This window comes from Lotus japonicus, chromosome 3 (assembly GCF_012489685.1).
Source record: "Lotus japonicus ecotype B-129 chromosome 3, LjGifu_v1.2".
Classification (NCBI taxonomy): Eukaryota; Viridiplantae; Streptophyta; class Magnoliopsida; order Fabales; family Fabaceae; genus Lotus; species Lotus japonicus.
The window spans coordinates 21,323,769-21,345,155 of record NC_080043.1 but is presented as its reverse complement, the minus strand read 5'-3'; the positions used below and the strand labels follow the sequence as shown (position 1 = coordinate 21,345,155).

The following is a 21,387-nucleotide window of genomic DNA, read 5'->3' as shown; positions in this document are numbered from 1 at the left end:
ATGGATTCGTCAGGTTCCATTTGGAAGGATTCATATTTCTGGATCAAAGACAGTGCCTTTGATTCTTTCACTTTCTTGTTTCCTTCATGAGACATCTTCAAGGATTCAAAGATGCCCTTGGCGGAATCACGATCAGTAATTTTCTCATATTCTTCATATGAAATGGCACTTTGCAGAATAGCTCTTGATCGGTGATGATCTCTGAACTCCTTCTTTTGATCTTCACTCATCTTCTCCCTTGGGATTTTTACACCATGTTCATCAACAGGAGGGGTGTAGCCATAAACAACAAAATCCCAGAGATCAGGATCAAAGCCAAGAAAGAAGCTTTCGATTCTGTCTTTCCAGAAATCAAATCTCTGACCATCAAAGACAGGTGGTCTTGCACTGTATTGATATTTGCTTGTAGTAGTGGTGGCATCCATGAGTTTTTCACACTGGCCCGGATCTACTGAACACTGTTAAGTGTGGTAATCAGAACTTGCGCTCTGATACCAATTGAAGGTGTGAAAAACGACTAGAAGGGGGGGTTGAATAGCGTTTTCAATATAAAAACTTTCCCCTTAAGATTTAAAGTAAATCTTTTCGGTTTCTCTAAGATAGATGGTGCAGCGGATAAAGATAGAGAGAAGAGAGAAGCACACAAGTATTTTATCCTGGTTCACTTGATAAATCCCTCAAGCTAATCCAGTCCACCCGTTAAGGTGATTTCTTCCTTCTTAGAATGAAGGCAATCCACTAATCAGATAATTGTCACAACTGCACTTGAAACCCACAAGTGACTAACAATACACTGACTTAGCTCACACTAAGATTCACTCTCTTAGTCTTCTCTAGGATCCAATCAACCTTGATCTCCTAAAGGAATCACCACTAAGATTCACTCTCTTAGTCTTCTTAAGGATACTGACCTACCCGGTCCCTTAAGGAAAATCAAACAACTGTTTTAGGTTGGTGTTTACAAAGGTTTGCTTGTAAATAAGCTGAGTGTAAACTAAATAAGAACAGATGAAGAAAGTAGAGGCTTGAATCTTTTCTTGTATTGCAGCTCTTGATCTCTCTCTCTTTTCTTTCTTCTTTTTCTTCAGCCTTTTATAGTCCAAGGTGCAAAGGATATTTCTGTTGAGAGAATATGACCGTTGGAGGGCATTTCTGGAACTTCCAGAACCTGCTGTGGCTGAACCTTGGTAGGTAGGCTTGTCAGAATAGTACATTGCTCTTGTACTTCTTGATAGAGACATTTGCCTTTAACCAATGACTTCTGATCAGAGGAATGCTTCGTGTTGGAACTTGTGAAGCTTGGTGATCAGAGTCAGAGGGATGCTTGGATCCTCTGACCTTCGTAACTTCTGCTTCTGGACCTTCAGAGCTTCTGGACCTTCAGAGCCTCTGGTCCCTCAGAGCTTCTGGTCTTCAAATCTTCTGATCCTCAGATCTTCTGATCCTCAGATCTTCTGATCCTCTAATCCTCTGATCCTCTTATCTTCAGATCTTCTGATCTTCAGATCCTCTGATCCTCAGATCTTCAGATCCTCTAATCTTCAGATCTTCTGATCTTCAGAACTTCTGACGAATATATCTTCTGGTGTCAGAATCAGAACCTGTTTGTCAAAACACTCAAGACAAACATTAGAGTATCATAGTTGTTCATCCACAAATAAATACTTGTTATCATCAAAACATAGAGTTGTACCACATGACCAAATCTTGATCTTACAATAGGATCGACCTTCAATTGGAGTGTACCAAGAGGGTATATCTCTCGGCACATGCTAGTGAGATGGTCGACAAAGAGTGTGGACCAACTTGACGATGCCAGATTGTAAGTGACGCCCCGAGTCTGAAGTGATCTACACTAGGCCTGTGTCAGATCAACTAGGAGGTGCCTGCCTACCAAGTGGCATTCATAGCGACGTTAATTGTCTCGCCTGTCATACAAGGTTTGGCGTATATCCGGATCATTTGAGAACATTCATTGCACGAGCATAAACATATAACTAACTATGAGATGTTGATTATGTATGTTTAATGACTGCGTTGAAGTGATTACATGTTGTTTGAGTTATGAGGATATAAGATTATATCTTGTGTTGCATGTGCTTAGCAATATTGTTCATTGTTGATTATGTTATTTATATGGATGTACTATTATACACTATTGGTTGGAAGTTGACCCTCCCATGCCATTGTTGTATGCTTGTGTCTGGGCAGCTGACAACAGCCAGACGATGACAGGTGATGATGTAAGTAGATATTGTACTACTGCAAGTATATCGTTGTGCTAACCGAAGAGGAGAGTTCCTCAAGAGAGAAGTAGAATGATTCTAAGAGTCCAATGGAGGATTAGTGGAGGACTCTTAAGAGTAGAGTCGGGTGTAAGGCTATAGCCTTTTAAGTAGAGAGTTTACCGTTGTTGGTTGAAGCATGCAGGATGATTTTACTTGGATGATAAACAAATTGAAATGAAGAAGTTCTGTAACTTTAGGGAACTTAAATCAACCAAGAACAACACACGAGATTTTATCCTGGTTCACCCAATATAGGGGGCTACGTCCAAGTGTTGGTATCTACCAATATTTTCCACTAAACAAGTATTCAACAGGACTTCTCCCAAAAATTATTCAACATGACTTCTCTCAACGAGTATTCTATAAGACTCCTCCTAGCAAGTATTATGCAGGACTTACCCTAAATTCGAAAGGATTTGCTTCTACTTTAGATCTCTTCTCAAAAAGTGATGTAGAAAGATTTTAAGAACAAGTTACTCTTGCATAAATGTGTATATATTTGACACTAAAAAGCTGAAGAGTATTTTAGAGAAATGATTTGACTCGTAAGGGCTCTGATCATCAACGACGGAGTTGCTTTCAAATTTTTGCTTGTTGTTCAAAGATGCTTAGATGACTGAAATAATTGTTGTTGGCTTCAGCTCTTAAGTCTTCTTTATATACTTCTTGATTTAGGTCATGAGACGCTGCATCCTCTGTTGCTTGATCGTCCAAGATTGCATAGTAAAAACAATCGCTTGCTTTGCATTTAATACTCTTGCCCGTTATTGTATTTTTATACATAGAAGAATTTAAAAAAAGGTGATCCAAGTGTTAGGTGAGGTTCTCGAGCAGTTGATCTTTGCTCCTTGAGTGAAAGTTTAGGGTTGGTAGGTAGCTGTCTGATCTGACTTGATTTGACAACGTTGTACTTTCACTTTTCTTCTTTGTGCAACTTGATTCTTTTTAGCTCACATGATAACTTTTCTTTTCTTGAGCCACTTATCACTTAGGGCTTGCTTCTACTTCTTCATATGACTTTACTTGCTTCTTCAAGTTTGTGTAACAATCATTTTCTTTGACTGTTCAATTAATCTCCAAACGATGTGATCTTCATACCATACTTGTGCTTCCAAGACATTGTATCATCTTTTTCCTTTTCTCTGTCTTTTGGGACGATAAGGAAGATAGACATTGAATTTCCTGAAAAGTCAAAACATAAGATCTTTAGAGAAATTTGTGCATTTCATGATAAAGCAAATAAGAATGTTGTTATTACTCAAAACATGAGATTAGAAATTGATGAATCTAACGTTTGAACTTTATAGAGGCGATTGCAGGGTGTGTGGAACATATCCAATCTACCCATCCCAATAAGTATGAAATCTCTTAAGTTGTCTCTTGGTTTATTTTATTTTATTAAGGATTGAGAAGGTTTGTGGGTATTGTCGTTTTAGGATTTGTTGGTGATTTCAATACTTAATAGGATTTCTTTGATTTAATAGAAATTTTGTGTCGATTTTTGGTTTTTTACTTGGCTTCCCTAGGGCCAAGAAGATTCTTCCTGTACTTATGTTCCTCTGTGGAAAACTCACTCAATTGATATCCGTGCATGTCAAAGAATGATTTAGAACACACAAACATGGAAGATAACAATCGCTCATCAAAAAAATTAAGGGTATATGGTGTAACCCAATTATGGCTCAAAACCTCACATTTCTCGGGAGATAGATTCGTTTGTGACAGTGGGTCTGTTGGGGCTGATGGTGTAAGTGAGGATAAAGTGAACGATGCAATGACTAGGTAAAAGGGTGCAACCAGCCATGGCAGCGTCGACGAGGAGGTTGAGAGCCTTGACATCGAGGAGGTGGTAATGGCAAAATTTGATTACGGTGAGAATAAAGTGTGTAAATTCTTCACAATCGAGGGACACTTTTAAAATTTCTAAAATCTTTAAATGTTAGTAAAATCTATATATTACCTTTAGTTATTAAGTGGCCCGCCTTGTGTTTTCCGCCGAGTAACACACATTACTTTTGAGTGAATGGTTAAATTGATTCTGAAAGTGTTGGCGCTGGTAAGTTCGACCATGACTTCATGGACTTAATTAATCTCCGTACTAGCTACTGAACGAACTCGCAAGCGCCCAATGCCTTGCAAGACCAATTTGACACTCCATTGCTATTTGTTTAATATCAAATCTTTTTTTTTTTTGAAATGAATATCAAATCCTTTTCTTAAACATTTGACATTTACAATGTTTAAAAAAAAAATTACAAAAAAAGAAATTAAGAACGCACAAAAATCGAAACAAGAGGAAAACATGATGAAACACACAAGTTGTTGTTCGATCTTCGAAGTTCCTCTCTGAGAAGAAGCCCCAAGTAACTGCACCTACACACACACACTGCTCATTGAAGAAGAACCCCTCGAATTCTCCAACAGATCGCGAACCCAAATGGCATTCACTGGTGAGTTTGAATCTCGATTGATATTCCAAACCCGACACAGATTCATGAGTTGTCTGTCAAATTTTTCAAAACCCGATGAGGGTGTCGTGGTTTCATTTTCAGCACTTGGTAATCTCTATGTCATGAAATCGCTCATTCCATTTTGTTGGGTAGTCAATTTTGCATCCAAGCTCATAAGCTTTGCTTTGAGTCCAGGGTTTAATTAGTGCATTATGGTTTTCTTTTTCAGCTATTTTTTGATAAATTCTGATTCTTTTGTTCATTTCCCTTAGAAATTGAGTTGGGGCTATATTGAGGTTATACAATTTTTTTGGGTTAAAGGTCATATTAGTCCCTGTATTTGTAAAAACGTTTGATTTTGGTCCCTCCGTCGAAAAACCGCCAGTAATTGTATTATAAACCGCCAGTAACTATACAAAAAACCGCCACTAATCATCATTTTTTAGTTAAGGGACCAAAATCAAACACTTTTACAAACACAAGGACTAATATAACCATTAACCCCAATTTTTTTTATAGGCAAATGTTAGTTTTTAATTATTAGTAAATTAGTTCCTTCGCCAGGATTTAAACCCCGGCCCTTCACCATGCAAATCCCTTCATTTCCCTTAGCTCACCAATTGTTTCGATAGTTGGTGACTTTTATTGCAAAATTTTGCACTTTATTTTGGGTTACTGAATTTGGAGAATGTGGGGAATTTTAGATTTTTGAATTAAATTTCACCATGTGTGTCTCTCTAAGATGCCCTGTTTGGTGTGTTTTTCAGATGTATGTGTAGTCAATGTATGAGGCTGGCCCTGACGAATTGCTTCTGAGAATGGATGATGTAGCGGGTCTATCGGAGGCAGCAGGTTCGAGATTTACTTCGTTGGAGCTTATTGGGCAGGGATCCTTCGGTGACGTCTATAAAGGGTACGTGTTAGTTTTATGACTTTTTCATTTCCCATGCACCTCTAAATCAAGCTTATTTTGATCATAGGGTTTAAATCAAAGGAGTAGTTCTTTGCGCAATTGTTTATCCAAAGGTTTAGGGGATAGTTCTTAGTGTTAGACTCTCTATCTGTTATAGAATTTTTATGCTTATTCTTCAGATGCTTATTTGATGTGTAAATAATGTGTTATATGACACTGCAAAGTATGAAACCTGAAATTTAAGGCTATTGTAAATAAAGAGTCTCAGGTGGATGTTCGCATATTTCTATGGCCATATTTTTCCATAGCTTGAATGTTGGACCACGAACAATGCACCTATACTCACTTACAGAAGACTTAGTGCTAGTGCTCCTTCGTAAAATATTGATTCTTAGAAAATGTTATATACATGCAACATTGAACAACATGAAGGTGTTAGAATTAGGCTTCAATTTATTTTTAAGAGGAAGAGTCTAACTGAATTTCTGGGTCACTTGCAGATGTGTGTTTTTTTTTTCCCATTTCCTTTTTTTTGATGATTAATAGGTGTTTAGAAAAATTACTTTAAACACAAAAATAACAAACAACCAAAGATTTCTCCTATTAACTGCGGTCAGCTACATTACAAAATGATGCCATTGCATTCTATCCAAAAGCAATTCTTTAGTGTGGCTATTTAATTCTAGATCCTTTCTAATGATTTCACTTGGAGTTTTTCTTGCTTAGTCTACCTGTACAGTACCCCAATTATTGGGCTACGGGCTACCTTTTTTTTTGTCAACTCTTCTTACTGGAGCTTGTGTTGGTCTTTTCCAACATGTTCGAACCATGTTAGACGCTGTTTTACCATCTTTTCCCTAATATATTCCTTTCAAACTTTCATCTCTAATACATGCACTTGTATTATTATCTTTTCTAGTATTAACGCTCATCCAACAAGATATATTCTTCTCTGCAATTTTTGGCTCTTGTTATTACCCAGCATTTAGTACCACAAGGCACTGCTAGTCTTATGGGCATGGCTATGTGGTAAAATTTGTTTTTAGCTTAATGACACCTTTCAAAAGAAATAACACATGAAACATTCCTCCATTTCATCCACATAGCTTGAATCTTATATTTTACGTTTCCTCTACTTCTCCTTCGCTTTGTATGATAGATTTGAGATACCGAAACTATGTCTCTTGTGGTATTGTATGATGTTATTATCACCTCCAACTCTCCAAGCCAATGCTAGAGTGCATCTCAGTGATCTCACTGAACTTTCCTTCCACATAGGCACATACTTTATTTTATTCTTGCTTAAAAAACCATGTGATTTCAAAACTTCCCTTCATAAGTCAAAACTATAGTTTACCATTTATTCCCTCTCTCAACTCTCTCACTAGAAGTATATCATATTAAAAAAAGCATATATTGAGGCATTAGCTCCAGGATATGTTGAATAAGAATGTCCAACACCAAGGCAAAAAGGTAAAGGACTAAATGGTACTTATTGAATGGTAACCCTTAGTTTAAACTTATTGAACACAAACACATCATCTATTTTTACCATAAAGATTCAACAAAGTTTTACATTGGATGTTAATTGCCAAATACAACCATCTTCTTTAATCCGGGCTTGTTACTAGTCATAACGTATACAACCAACAAAGATTTGCAACAGAGCTCAATGTAGATGTAGTTACTATAGAAGGAGGTCTGTTATTTTCAGACCAGTTTAAGTTGTTGTAAAAAAAATCATCATCGTACAATTCTTAATTTTAAATGCTTTTCGTTTTCGTTTTATGTTTATATTTGTTTCGAATTTAATGGTGATGTGATATGTAGAACAGCACATTGTGCAAGGCATATTGGCAATTGTTATTAGTAAATTTATTGCTGGTGTCCTTAAATGCGAGAGAGCTACCTAGCTAGGAGATTTGGTGGCAAAGCAAACTTGTACTTTATGCTGGTGTTCTTATATTTAGGCATGTTAGAGAAAACAGAAAGAGAGAAAAAGAAATGCATCTGAAAACTTCTATTATGAATTGGTTAAACTGATACAGAGAAGATGAATCCTTATATAGGATTGTAGAAGCTTGTTCAGCAAGTTAAGCTAACAACCTAACTGCTATAACTACTCCTAACTGAATTGACAGCTGGCATAACAGAATTGACAGCTAACATAACAGAATAACAGAAAAGACTAGTGTGTCCAGCTGACATTCCAGCTGGCACAAACACAAGTACACATAGGCGATATTTTCATATCCCTAACCTTCCTATTCACTCTAATACACCCCCTCAAACTGAAGTAGGTGACAACATAAGATGTTTGTCAACTACATTCAGTTTGTCTCTCATAAGTAGAAATCTGATTGGAGATAGGGCCTTTGTGAAGATGTCAGCTCTTTGATGTTCTGAGGGCACATGCTGAACAACTAGGCTCTTGGCTTGCACTTTTTCCCTGACAAAAAATAGATCCATTTCCATGTGCTTTGTCCTTGTGTGTAAAATTGGATTATGAGTTAACAAAACAGTACTCATATTATCACATAAGACAGTAGGAACAGTAAAAGCAATCTTCAACTCTGTGAGAAGTGATTCCACCCATAGTAATTCTGCTGTTGTGTTAGCAAGGCTTCTATACTCAGCCTCTGTGCTAGACCTGGCCACTAGTGTTTGCTTCTTTGCAGTCCAAGAAATAAGATTTGGCCCCAAAAAGACACAAGACCCAGATGTAGACCTTCTATCATCTGGATCTGATCCCCAGTCAGCATCACAAAAAGCCAACAAAGGAAGAGGCTGTGTCATTGAACAAGGCTGCAAGAGCACTCCATGAGTGATAGTACCTTTGAGATACCTCAAAATTCGCTTTACTGCCTTCCAATGCTCCTCATGAGGATCAGACAAAAATTGACAGACCTTGTTCACTGCATAAGATATTTCAGGTCTAGTTATTGTTGCATATTGAAGAGCCCCAACTACACTTCTATATTCAGTGGGATCATGCAAGCTAGTCCCTCCATGCTTGGTAAGCTTTGCCCCAAACTGCATAGGTGTAGAGATAGGTGCAGCATCTGCCATATTCACCTTTGTTAGAAGATCATTGATGTATTTTGTTTGATTGAGAAGAAGACTGCCATTGGCCAGGTGTGTGACTTGAACACCCAAAAAATAATCAAGCTGTCCTAGTTGCTTTAGAGCAAAAATAGAATGAAGCTTGGCAGTGAGCTGCTGAATAAGGACCATAGAATCACCAGTAAGAATTATATCATCAACATATATCAACATATAGATGCAGCCAAGAGGAGAGTTGTAGGTGAAAAGTGAGGGATCACATTTACTAGCTTTGAACCCAAACTGAAGCAACACTTCTTTAAGCCGATGAAACCAAGCCCTTGGGGCTTGTTTGAGGCCATAGAGAGCCTTGTGCAACTTGCACACCAATGTCTTGTCCTTATGCTCAAACCCAGGAGGTTGAGTCATATACACTTCCTCCTCCAAGACACCATTTAGAAAAGCATTATTAACATCTATTTGCTGTAATGGCCATCCTCTGGAAATAGCAAGGGACAAGATGAGTCTCACTGTGATTGGTTTGACTACTGGAGAAAAGGTCTCAGAGTAGTCAAAGCCTTGAACTTGACTATAGCCCTTAGCCACCAATCTGGCTTTGTATTTGTTGATGGAGCCATCAGGATTCTCCTTGACTCTATAAATCCACTTGCATCCCACTGCTTTTCGGTTGGAAGGGAGAGGGACAAGAGACCAAGTACCATTGCTCATAAGAGCATTATACTCTTCCTTCATAGCTTGTAACCATTTGTCATCCCTCATAGCTTGTTTAACAGTGGTTGGTTCCATGTGTGTCAACAATAGAGTAGGATTAAGTCTTGGTTTGATAATGCCTGATTTAGATCTAGTTTGCATAGGATGAGCATTCACAGGTACTGCAACAGTAGAAGCTGAACTTGCAGCATGTACCCCTGAGGATGTAGCCATTTCTTGATGTGCTGATTCTGAGGATGCATGCTCAGCTGGCTGAGATGTTGAAGCTAAACCAGAACCAGTAGGAATTGGAGAAGGTTGTGACTGCAGGTCTGATGCTTCTGATTGTGGAGAAAGTGGCCCAGGATTAGCCAATTCAGTAGAGATTGGAGCTGGAGAGGGCTGAGGCATGCGCCTAGATATGATAGGAACAGTAGAAAGAGGAAAATACTCTGCTGAAGAGGTTGGTGGTGAAAAAGGTTCAGAAGGAAAGAGAGTAGTATAGGGGAATCTATGTTCATGAAACAGAACATCCTTGGAAACATATATTCTACCAGATTGATCAAGACATTTGTAACCCTTATGACTGGAAGAATAACCCAAGAACACACACTCTTTTGAGTGCAAAGACAATTTGTTGGAATTATAAGGCCTGAGAAATGGAAAACAAGCTGAACCAAATATTTTGAGGCTTTTAAAATCAGGATGATTACCATACAATTTGAAGTAAGGACTAGCACCTTGTAGAGTAGTAGTAGACATACGATTTATGAGATAAGTGGCTGTGAGGAAAGCATGATCCCAAAAATGCAAGGGCATAGAAGCATGAGATAACAAAGCTAAACCTGTTTCTACTATGTGCCTATGTTTCCTTTCAACACTCCCATTTTGATGATGAGTATGGGGACAAGTGACCCTGTGGACAACTCCTAGGGCCTGAAAATGACCAGTTAAAGGTTTAAATTCCCCTCCCCCATCTGTTTGGACACTCTTAAGCTTGTGGCCAAATTGCAATTCAATCATGGTGTGAAAATTGACAAAGGTAGTGTAGGTATCAGATTTCTTCTTTAAGGGCACACACCTGGCCAATGGCAGTCTTCTTCTCAATCAAACAAAATACATCAATGATCTTCTAACAAAGGTGAATATGGCAGATGCTGCACCTATCTCTACACCTATGCAGTTTGGGGCAAAGCTTACCAAGCATGGAGGGACTAGCTTGCATGATCCCACTGAATATAGAAGTGTAGTTGGGGCTCTTCAATATGCAACAATAACTAGACCTGAAATATCTTATGCAGTGAACAAGGTCTGTCAATTTTTGTCTGATCCTCATGAGGAGCATTGGAAGGCAGTAAAGCGAATTTTGAGGTATCTCAAAGGTACTATCACTCATGGAGTGCTCTTGCAGCCTTGTTCATGTTAGAGAAAACAGAAAGAGAGAAAAAGAAATGCATCTGAAAACTTCTATTATGAATTGGTTAAACTGATACAGAGAAGATGAATCCTTATATAGGATTGTAGAAGCTTGTTCAGCAAGTTAAGCTAACAACCTAACTGCTATAACTACTCCTAACTGAATTGACAGCTGGCATAACAGAATTGACAGCTAACATAACAGAATAACAGAAAAGACTAGTGTGTCCAGCTGACATTCCAGCTGGCACAAACACAAGTACACATAGGCGATATTTTCATATCCCTAACCTTCCTATTCACTCTAATAAGGCAATAGTTAATAAGTCTGTTTAATTAATTAATTTAGTGGCTACATAAAAAGCAGATGAAACTCCTTAGTCAGGATCATTGTAAGTTCTTATGTTTGCAAATTAAAACCTAATGTGAAGCTAGCTAAGATCCTTTTTGTTTCCATCTTTAAGATGTGATTTTAGTCATTTTACTTTTAAGGGTAGAAGACAATATCTACTTTAGTAAGTTTGTAGATATTGTTTATGAAACTCACTCTAGTAAAATGATAATAAAATACATCAGAGGAACTCCCAAAAGATTATTTCTACTTTTGTTATCAGTCATCATTGTGAATAACATAAAATAAATATATAAATCATCTGATCTGAAGAATTTGTTATTTTACTCTGGAGTCTGAACATCTTTATTTACATGCCTTAAGTTAGACATGGACAATGGGTTGTTTGTCACTTTGTTGTACAATCTTATTTTCAGGTTTGACAAGGAGCTCAACAAAGCAGTCGCCATCAAAGTGATTGATTTGGAAGAATCGTAAGTCTATTGTCCCCCTTCTGTTATTTTCAAACTTGATCTACCTTAAGGAACTGGATTGGCCATATTAGGGGCACTAACCAATTATACATTAATAAGAAACTTGAAGTACATTGCAGAGAATCTATCGTTACATAATAAATGTTTGCGTATCAATTAGAGTTTTCTGACATTCAAGGCTGAAAAAATAACAGTTTCTCTCTTTTTTTTAATTCTTTGATGGACTATTTTTACTAGGAGGGAGGTGTCCTGAAATTGTGTTGATCTTTCCAGTTCACTTAATATCTTTCTATATTTTGGTAGAAGTAATAGGAGTATTTGTTAAATTAGTTGGTTTGGTTGAATCTGATGGATAGAGCCAATCATGTTCATGAGGAGACTGACTTTTGTAAGGGAATACCATCTCATGGAACACCACATATTGTAAAACACACTTGAGTGTGTCAAATTTTGATTGTTGTGACTTGAGGCTTGAGAAAGGATGCACAGCAATTCTTCCACAACTGGACCACAGTTTTGGTCTCATGTTGAAGAACTAGAAAAAAATCTATATTCATGATAGGAAATGGATTCATGAGCAATTCTTGAGATTGAACCACATTAATATTGTCATGCAAATCAGTAAAGAGCTAAATTACATGCCCTTGCTTCTAATCATATCCCTTTGAAAAAGCTCTCCCCTTAGATCTTTATAAACCTCTGAAGCCACTTCCTTGTGCACGATGCTTTGAGCTATCGAAGCTGTAACTGAGGTCATAAACCAAACGTGCAGCATTTCATCTCTCCCATGCATCATTGCTAGGATCGAAGCTTGAGGGTTCCAAAATGGATCCATCTATGAAATGAAACTTATTCTTAGAGTTTCATGCTCTTTTCAATGCTCTGCCCTTAGGAATGATAACTTCTCTACCAAGAAGTGGGCTCATCATTGAATGTGAAGCATTTTCGTTTGGATATATGTAATATGGACTGGCGGGATCCAAAGTTGGATCAAGAATCCGTGCTGCTGTTGATGCCATTGGAGCATGAGAAGGCTGTCGAGCTCGATAGTTCTTCATCATCATTTGGATTCAATCTTCAATGGCAGTGCTCCCATGTAGGGATCTATTACCATCTCAATCAACTCCAATTCTTAGATGTGAAACTGAGAGAAAAAGGAAATCAACTTCACAGTGATTGACATTCAACTGAGGCGGAGCAGGGTATTTGTATATGCGTACACAAGCTCATCAATACAAACATGTATGTGGCTGCAGCTGATTATTCTTACATAACTAACAACTAACCACCAAGATATCCAACTATTTTCTTCTTCCTCCAATGTTATTAATGGAGCATTAAAATATTTTATCTTAGTCTACAATATGCATTTCATCTTGTTTGCACTGTTATGAAGTATGGCATACATAGCAAACCACGACGGCATCATTCAGCATTGAGTTTTTATGTTTGAGATTTCCGTGTAAGATGTTGTAATTCATATTAACATCACATTTTTCCTGTACTGCACCTAGAATTCTTATCAGTTTTGCTTAGTACTTCTTAACTTGTCATTCTATTTTTTCTTTACAGAGAGGATGATATTGAGGATATTCAGAAGGTATAGTTGTAGAGCTTACCTGTGCTTCACATTTGGTGTACCCAAATGATTAAATTTTCATTTCAATGTAATTTTTTCAGGAAATATCTGTTTTGTCACAATGTCGATGTCCATATATCACAGAGTATTATGGTTCCTTTCTCAATCAAACTAGACTTTGGATAATAATGGAATATATGGCTGGCGGCTCTGTTGCTGATCTGGTAGGTAACTTCTATTTATTGCTTCTATATGTCCAGTGCATGAAAATTGAAGTTGATGTTCGGTTCCTCAAAGATGTCCTTAAACTGTGTAGCTTATTAGAATTTATTTTTTGGATAAAAGAAAAATACGTTAAGACAGATTACAAGAAGTTAAGAGGAAAAGAGATCATCCTTTAACCCGAAAAAAAAGAAGCAAAAAAAGTGCTTATTCTGGAAACACCATTACTGACGACAAATAATGGACACAATGTGTGAGGTGTATGTGCATGCATTCAGAATATTGTAGAGCATTCCAGGGGAATGCCAACTGTTAAGCACTGGGTACTCCATCCTAAGATCAAAGGTTCAGATTCCATCGGGAGTTTATGGAAGGGGACATGCGATTTTATTCTATCGTGTTTAGACTCAAACAGACCAAAGAAATAATGTGCATAAATTGGATTATATTGTTGCATTTCTTAATCATGATTTCATGTTTTATTAATATTTCCTTTATCTATTGTACTGTATATGCTTTTAATATAGTATTGATGTTGTCAATGGCAATATAATTTATACTTTATAGAACGATGTTGGTTGATTTAGTTTCTATGACTTTATATACTCGTAACTTTTTTCCCTTTGCCTTCTGTTTGTTTTTTTATTTGCTACAAAGTTTTCTCTTCCTCCACCTTTGTGCTTTCCCAGTTATTAGTTTTTCTTTACCTTTAAAACCCAAAAAGCCAAAACACTAGCCTTGCAAGTTCATGTATTGAATGGTCAATTTTTTGTTAGCCAACCTGCCATTATTTGTCTTTTTAAATCTGTTTACACTAACTTCCACTGGAGCCTGTATAGTGTATGCTTTTTCTATGCTGTTAATGAAGGTTTTGCTTCTGTAGCTCCAAGCAGGTACTCCCCTTGATGAAATGTCAATTGCTTGCATTCTACGTGACTTGCTGCATGCTATTGATTACCTACACAATGAAGGAAAAATTCACAGAGACATTAAAGGTATCAGCAGCAACCCCCTAACCGTTAGATTTGTTGTGTTTTGAAGCTGCCTTTCTCTCTTAAAATTTAGTGTTTAAATTATAGGTTTTAGGAATAGAAAGAGGATAAGAATACTCAAAATAATAAAATCGTCTTGATATTTGTCCAAAGGATAAGACAAAGCATTAAGTTCTTTTTTACACTGATAAAAGACTCCTTATTATAGCTAAACAAGGAAATAAATCATGGAATGAAAACAATATGGAACTCATTCTAGGAGATACTCTAAAGTCTAAAGTCTAAATGATAAGAACCTTGAGAGAACCACACCACAAAAGCTAGCTGTTGTAGTTGGAGAGCCCAAAGCCTTATAAACCCCACATTAGAATCCCATACTTCTTTAGGTTCGTTGCCTCAACTTCTCTAGCCTCACCATTCTGAGTTCCTCCTCTATCTCTATAGTTCCTCGATCGATTGTGTCTGCTTGGAGATCGACCACGATTACGCCTTCTGCTCTTCAGCAAGAGCTCTCGGAGTTCATCAATTTCCCATTTCCTCTATGACCTCATCTCTTTAACGAAACGTTCCAGATTATCAGACCTTGTTGACTTCATTGCAGCAGTATGTGAGTTCTCCATTGAAGCTCCCAGGAAAAAGAGCTCTGATACCAAATGTTAGGTTCCATAAATTAGCACAAGGAGAATGAAATGGAAACTCTGATATATTCAAATATTTGATCCAACTCTTAGAAGTGGATCTGAAATTTTGTGTTTACAGTATTGTAAGGAGAAAAAAAAAAGATAACAGGCAAAATTAGAGTGTCTCTACTCCCAATTCCCAGCCTAATCCAAGCTTATCTTCCCCTCTCCCTTTCCCACATTTATACTCCCTCTTTCTCTCTCATTCACAGCCTTTTCAGTTACCACAGGGACCCACTCCCCTGCTGTCAATTCAGCATCAGTGAGGCTCCCCTGCATGTGTTCAGAAAGTGCTTCACACCTCCAGTTCCCCTTACATTAAGCTTAGTGATCTTGGCCTTTGTAATTGGGTCCGCACAGATACTCTAAAGTCTAAACTATTGTAAGATATAATTATGATATTATGAGAAATTCTCTGGAGTGGGTATTCTTACATGTTGTTTTGTAGTCTTCATATTATTCTTTTTCGTTTTTCAATAAGCTTTATAATTGACAGCATTTGCATATCAACTATGCAGCTGCAAATATTCTATTGTCAGAGAGTGGTGATGTAAAGGTACGTTCTATGCTGATAGAGTTTATAATTTTTTATTTGTGTATTTTGTATGAATTACTTGGAAAATGATACGCATTAGCTCTTAACAATGATAACTTGAGATGTGGACTTACATGCATAAATTTCACTAGGTGGCAGATTTTGGTGTTTCTGCTCAATTAACAAGGACTATATCAAGGAGAAAGGTAAATATCTTTCACTAAGGTTACCTTCATCAATTTAACATGGTTAGGTTGTTGAGATAATATTTTTTTCATTACATTTATTTTGAAGCTCATGTTATTTTGTAATTTATCATCTGAATCTTAACCTCCTTTCAAGAGGACAAAATGGAGGCCTTTTCAATTGGAAATTGAATTTCCAATTGCTGTTTTTTCATGCATATATCTGTATTTTTGTGTCATTACTTTTATTAATGCATCTTATACGTTCTGCAATTAAAATATCACTTGGATCAAAATTAGTACTCTTTTTCTTTGGCTTGTTATACTAACATGTTCGATATCGACAGACATTTGTAGGAACACCATTCTGGATGGCACCTGAGGTTATTCAGAATACAGAAGGGTATAATGAGAAGGTTGTAATATAGTTCTACATGTCTTTTGTTTTGCATTGTTTTTCTTTAGTTCTGTTCTTCCTTCTTCATTTACAGTCCAGGTTCCCTATTGTTTTTTAGGCCCTTAGAATCATCACTGTTGTATTCTGTTTACATAGGCAGATATTTGGTCCCTTGGGATTACTGCAATTGAGATGGCAAAGGGGGAGCCTCCACTTGCTGATCTTCACCCCATGAGAGTGCTTTTCATCATACCCCGAGAGAATCCACCACAGGTTGTGTTCCCTGATATCAGACAAATCAATCTTCCACGTTCTGAACTATTTAAGTTAATAAAGTTTTTCAAATGGAGATGTTAGGGCTTGTTTTATTTGAGTAAATATTTTCTTTTTTATTTCTGATTTTCACTGTTAATTACAAAAATGTCACATTTTCAAAGATTTGTATAGAATGGAGAAAACCACAAAATGGTCTCACCATTTATTGTACATATCTTTGGAAATAGGAATAAAAAGTGAAAATTTTCTAATTATCAATAAAACCAAGGAATGAAAACAAAATATATATTTTTCTCAAACCAAATAGACCTGTCTTTTTTAACCATAAAATAGTTGACATCTAATCTCCTTTTCTGCAGCTAGATGAACATTTTTCTCGTCCGCTGAAAGACTTCGTTTCGTCATGTTTGAAGAAGGTTCCTGCTGAGGCAAGTGTCTCTGCTTCGCTTATATTCATCAATGTTTCTTTTTTGCATATCTATATGGATCTAACTTCTATGCACCGTCAGTGTAATCTTTCTTTACATAGACAACCAGTTGTATTCTGCCACGTCAAAAAAGAAATTGTCAATAATAGAAGTTCATTGTATTTTTACACAATAAAGAAGTTTCCTAGAATTTCCAGCCCCTAGTTGAAATGCTTTGGTGGGAACCTAATTTAAAAAAAAAAAAATCCTTGGGATTTTCCATGGACTTTTTTTTAAATCACTCATACAAAATATAGCAATCTAGATTCCCAATTTCAAAATCACTGGGAAACTTTAGTGAATTCCCCTTACTGAGAACCCCTGAAACTGTTTGATTTAGGATTTATTTAAGTCTGCATCCAAATTTATAAGAACAGGAATAATAGAATTATTTCTTCGGATTTTTCAGTTGAAATCTGTAACTGTCAACTTCCTGCGATGTATCATTTAGTTTTCCCGAATTAAAAGCTTTCTAGACTAGGCTTGAAGTGGAGTTGATCTCTCACTCTATCAGTCTTTTAGTTTTACCCCTTCTAATGTCTTTAATTCCAGAGGCCAAGTGCTAAAGAACTTCTCAAAGATCGTTTTATACGGAATGCTAGGAAGAATCCAAAGCTCTTGGAAAGAATAAGGTGCAAATTACTGATAAAGATCTTTCTATATTTTATTTACACAATTCTACCCTTTTTTTCTTTTTCGATATTGTTTTTTGTTTTTGTGCTCTTCCATTTATTTCTTCTGAAGCTAGTATATCATGGAAAAATAACTGCTTATATGCTTAAGTAACTTCTGAAATCTTTCTGCTGTGCATTTGTAGCATCTTTTCTATCATATTATTGAGAATTTCAAATATTATTCCCCAGCTTGTGGTTGATAAGACCATGCCTTGTGGTTTAATGATAGGGAGCGTCCAAAGTATCAAATAAAGGAAGATCTGGAGACACCTAGAAATGGCCCAAGAGGGATAGGGGAGGCATCAGATACTATGAAGGTGGCGAGAGATTTTAAAGGTGAAGAAGCTAATCGAGCAAGGTAGGTTATGACTGTTAGCTACTGGTTTTCATTTTTCAGATGTTGGATTTGTTAGACAGTTTCTGTTTTACAGCAATCTGGGTAAAACCCTTAAAAGTGCTGGGTGGGACTTCAGCATTGGTGGATCAGAGGGTACTGGAACCTTTCGTAGTGCCTCACGACCGCCGCAGTTTAGGGAAAAGAAAACTGAAGTTTCAAACAATCAGCTTACCCAAAGAAAAGCTCCCGAGATTGGTTATCAAGAGGGATCTGCCAATAGAAGTTCACTTAATGAGTCACTTGAAAGTTCCTTTGGAAAAGATGTTAGAGTTTCTTACGATGATGTGCAGCTGGATAATCAACTTGAAGATGTAATTGATTCTTACAATGCGTGTCTGTCTTTATTACAGAACTGAACTTAACTGCATGATATATAGAGCATCCATATCTATACAGGGGAACCTTGGGTGTTTTGTTATTTTATAAAACATTGGATATACTATTAATGCTTCCTGAATTATTTACCTGCTCAGCTTTTAGATTCTTTGAGCTGAAACTGAATTTTCTGTCTGTCCTATGGTGGTTTAATCATTTACGGAATTTAATTTGTCAAATCTTATGTGAATAAATTGTCAGTATTGAAGTAAAGATGTGTTTCCTATGAATTTGATGAAGTTTCATTTTAAAGAAAAGAGAAATATTTTGATCTTCTGAAGTCTTCAAATTGCAGGATGAATTGTATGGGAATGGATCAGGAACAGTTGTTATTCGATCTCCAATAGGATCAAGGCCACCTGTTTTTCGTGACCAAAGCTCCCAGGTAATATTCAAGTTGTGTTACTCTGATAAGAAACTTATTTTTTACCTGTGCTGTCCCCTAATGAGAACTTCAATGCTGTGCAGTCTAGCGGCAGCTATGCTTCTTTTGAAGATACTTCTACAAGCGGAACTGTTGTTTTTCGTAGCCAGCATGATGATTCTGATTCTCCACAGACACCAAGGACCCGTCTAGGACTTCATGACAGAAATTCAAATGCATCGTTGGAAGATAGCGCTATAAACCTTGCCGAGGTTCATTTTTTCTGGAATATAAGTAGTGATTATTAGTGTGTTGAATAATGTGGGGCAAGAGAGTCTTTTTCCTCCTCATTTCTTGTGTGGGTTTAGTTCCATGATACGTTTGATTTATTTCAGGAACATTTATTATCGTCCCATGGCATAGATTTTCTTAGTTACCCACACATTTTGTAGGGTATATTTGCTTCTTGAACCACTTTTCAAACACTTGTATTGATAATATTTCACTTTTTATTTTAGGAGACTTGGCATGTTTATGATTAGTTAGTCAGATTGATATTTGATTTTGCTTATAAACAGCTTTTTCTTACTTGTTTGTCTCTATAGGCAAAGGCTGCTATCCAAGGAGGGCAAAGGAAAGCAAATGCTCGAGAGAGATTTTCCCTGGCAAAAATCAACACCGAAATACCGGAAAGCAAGCGAGACCAATTGAGTAGCAGCTCTGATTCGTTGAGGTACATGCATAGCGATAACGCTGTCAGTTTTTCTTTTTCTGAAATAAAGACATGACTTTTAATAACTAACCATTTTTTTTCAGATCAAGTCGTGAATATATTGATGCACAAAAGGGTGTGTTAAGACCACACTATGATGATGAGGAAAGTACTAAAATAGTATCAACCTCGGTCCCATTATCAGCTTTGCTTATTCCTTCATTAAAAGAGGTGAAACTATGCATATATTTTACTTTTACTCTTTCTAAGCAGTATGTTAGAGTGAATGTGGGTTAGGGCTACCCTCTTGATCTACTTACCGTGTTAATGGCTCCTTCCAGACATTATTTAGTGTGGATTATGGTCCGTTTCTAAATTTTTATTACAAATTTCTTAAACGGTGAGGCATTAGTTTATTTGGAAAAGAAGTTGGTGTATGATACACTATAACACTACTACTGTCCACTGAAAATTGATCAATATTATTTATCTCCTGTGATGCATTTTTATACTCAGACTTGCATTATTAAAACAAAACATTATTTTTTAGAAATAGATTATTAAGAAGAAACTAGTAAAATTTGGGGTTAATTATGTTTCTCGCCTATTTTACGGGGACCAAAAACATAGTTAACCCTAAAATTTGTGTCTGGAATGATAGAAGTTTGTGTAAGCTTCAGCAAATTATCTCATTCATGGTTTTGTTATGTCATGCTTTTGTTCGATACAACTTCCAAGGACCACCGCTCATGTTTGTGTTTGTTATATAGGCCATTGCTGATGATCCAGAAGGTTCCATGGTTCGGGCAGTCATCAATGCTTTCGTAGACATGGAGGGTTCAATGCCTAGATCCTGTGATGTTCTTGTCAAAAAATTGCTTCAGCGGTTGGCAAGGTTTGCCTTCTATTAATGTTCCTTATACAAACAAATGGAAAAAAATTAATGTGTCGGCCTCATTCTATTGTGTGTGCAGTTCAAAGGAAGATTCATTGAAGGACCTGAAGGAATTGGCAAGCCAAATATTTAGCAGGACCATGTCAGCAGAAGAAACCCGAAATGCAGAGGCTGATAATCGGAAGAAACAACAGAACAAGGAACGTCATCCAAATAGCAATTCAAGCCCTCTTGCAAGATTTCTTCTCTCAAGGTTTATAGAAGTTGTCATTTTCATGTTTCTTTTTTTTTGGATAAGCAAAGAATATATTGAAAAGAAGTACAAGGGGTACTTCAATAACCTCAGTCTTATTTGAGTAACTTCGTGTTCTTTGTTTCACAGATGGCAAAGCCAAACCTCACGGGATCTACACCAGTCTTGAGCAGAGTTGGAAGTTTTACCATTTTGTGTGTTGTCTGGCTATTTATGCATTTTTTATTAAATGTACATATTTCACTGTAAGAAATTGTTTTTCTACTTCTATTAGTATTTTAAATTAATTTATTTTGGTTTTTATTTTTTTGTCTCATAGTGCAAGTGACATCAAAGCTGTATAATTAGAGGGACTTTCAGTTACATCCATATTGTAAGACTATATTGATTTGTATTTTTCAGTCCAGATAAATGTGGGAGAATAAGCTAATACAAAAATGATTTCATTTTATATTGGCATTTTTATATAATCTCTTTATGATTGCACAATTAGGCTGCTATGGTCTATGAGCGACGGACAAGGATCACCTGCAGTTTTGAAAACGCAGGGTGTGCAATTCTAAATCTCACCCATTATTTTGGTTACATAGGAAAGTATAAATCTCACCCCTTTTGTTTTACATCGGAAATAGAAATTACACCTCTAGGAATGACCTCCCCCTCTCAACCGTCTTTCAACTCTTACCACTTGATGTATTCTTTGGGGACTCACCCTTTGAATTCAATTATTTGTTTATTT

At 36.7% G+C, this 21,387-nt stretch overlaps 1 protein-coding gene across 1 annotated transcript; it reads left to right on the top strand.

Moving 5' to 3' along the window:
- The first annotated feature begins 4,550 nt into the window (after positions 1-4,550).
- LOC130745663 (uncharacterized) lies at positions 4,551-21,099 on the top strand. The gene is made up of 21 exons (XM_057598025.1): positions 4,551-4,738; positions 5,506-5,651; positions 11,589-11,645; positions 13,218-13,245; positions 13,326-13,448; positions 14,330-14,441; positions 15,637-15,674; positions 15,806-15,859; positions 16,186-16,254; positions 16,392-16,508; positions 16,871-16,939; positions 17,531-17,610; positions 17,882-18,010; positions 18,084-18,360; positions 18,720-18,809; positions 18,893-19,060; positions 19,394-19,521; positions 19,605-19,731; positions 20,271-20,395; positions 20,475-20,648; positions 20,778-21,099. Exons 2-21 carry the CDS (start codon positions 5,521-5,523, stop codon positions 20,815-20,817), a joined length of 2,136 nt encoding a protein of 711 aa, XP_057454008.1. The 5' UTR covers positions 4,551-4,738; positions 5,506-5,520; the 3' UTR covers positions 20,818-21,099.
- The last annotated feature ends 288 nt before the right edge of the window (positions 21,100-21,387 follow it).

Bases quoted from the DNA above. Each gene is read 5' to 3' on its own strand.
- LOC130745663 (XM_057598025.1), top strand. From the start codon at position 5,521: ATGTATGAGGCTGGCCCTGACGAATTGCTTCTGAGAATGGATGATGTA. The intron at 13,246-13,325 runs GTATAGTTGTAG...TAATTTTTTCAG, and splicing joins ATATTGAGGATATTCAGAAG to GAAATATCTGTTTTGTCACA. The intron at 18,011-18,083 runs GTAGGTTATGAC...TCTGTTTTACAG, and splicing joins GAAGAAGCTAATCGAGCAAG to CAATCTGGGTAAAACCCTTA.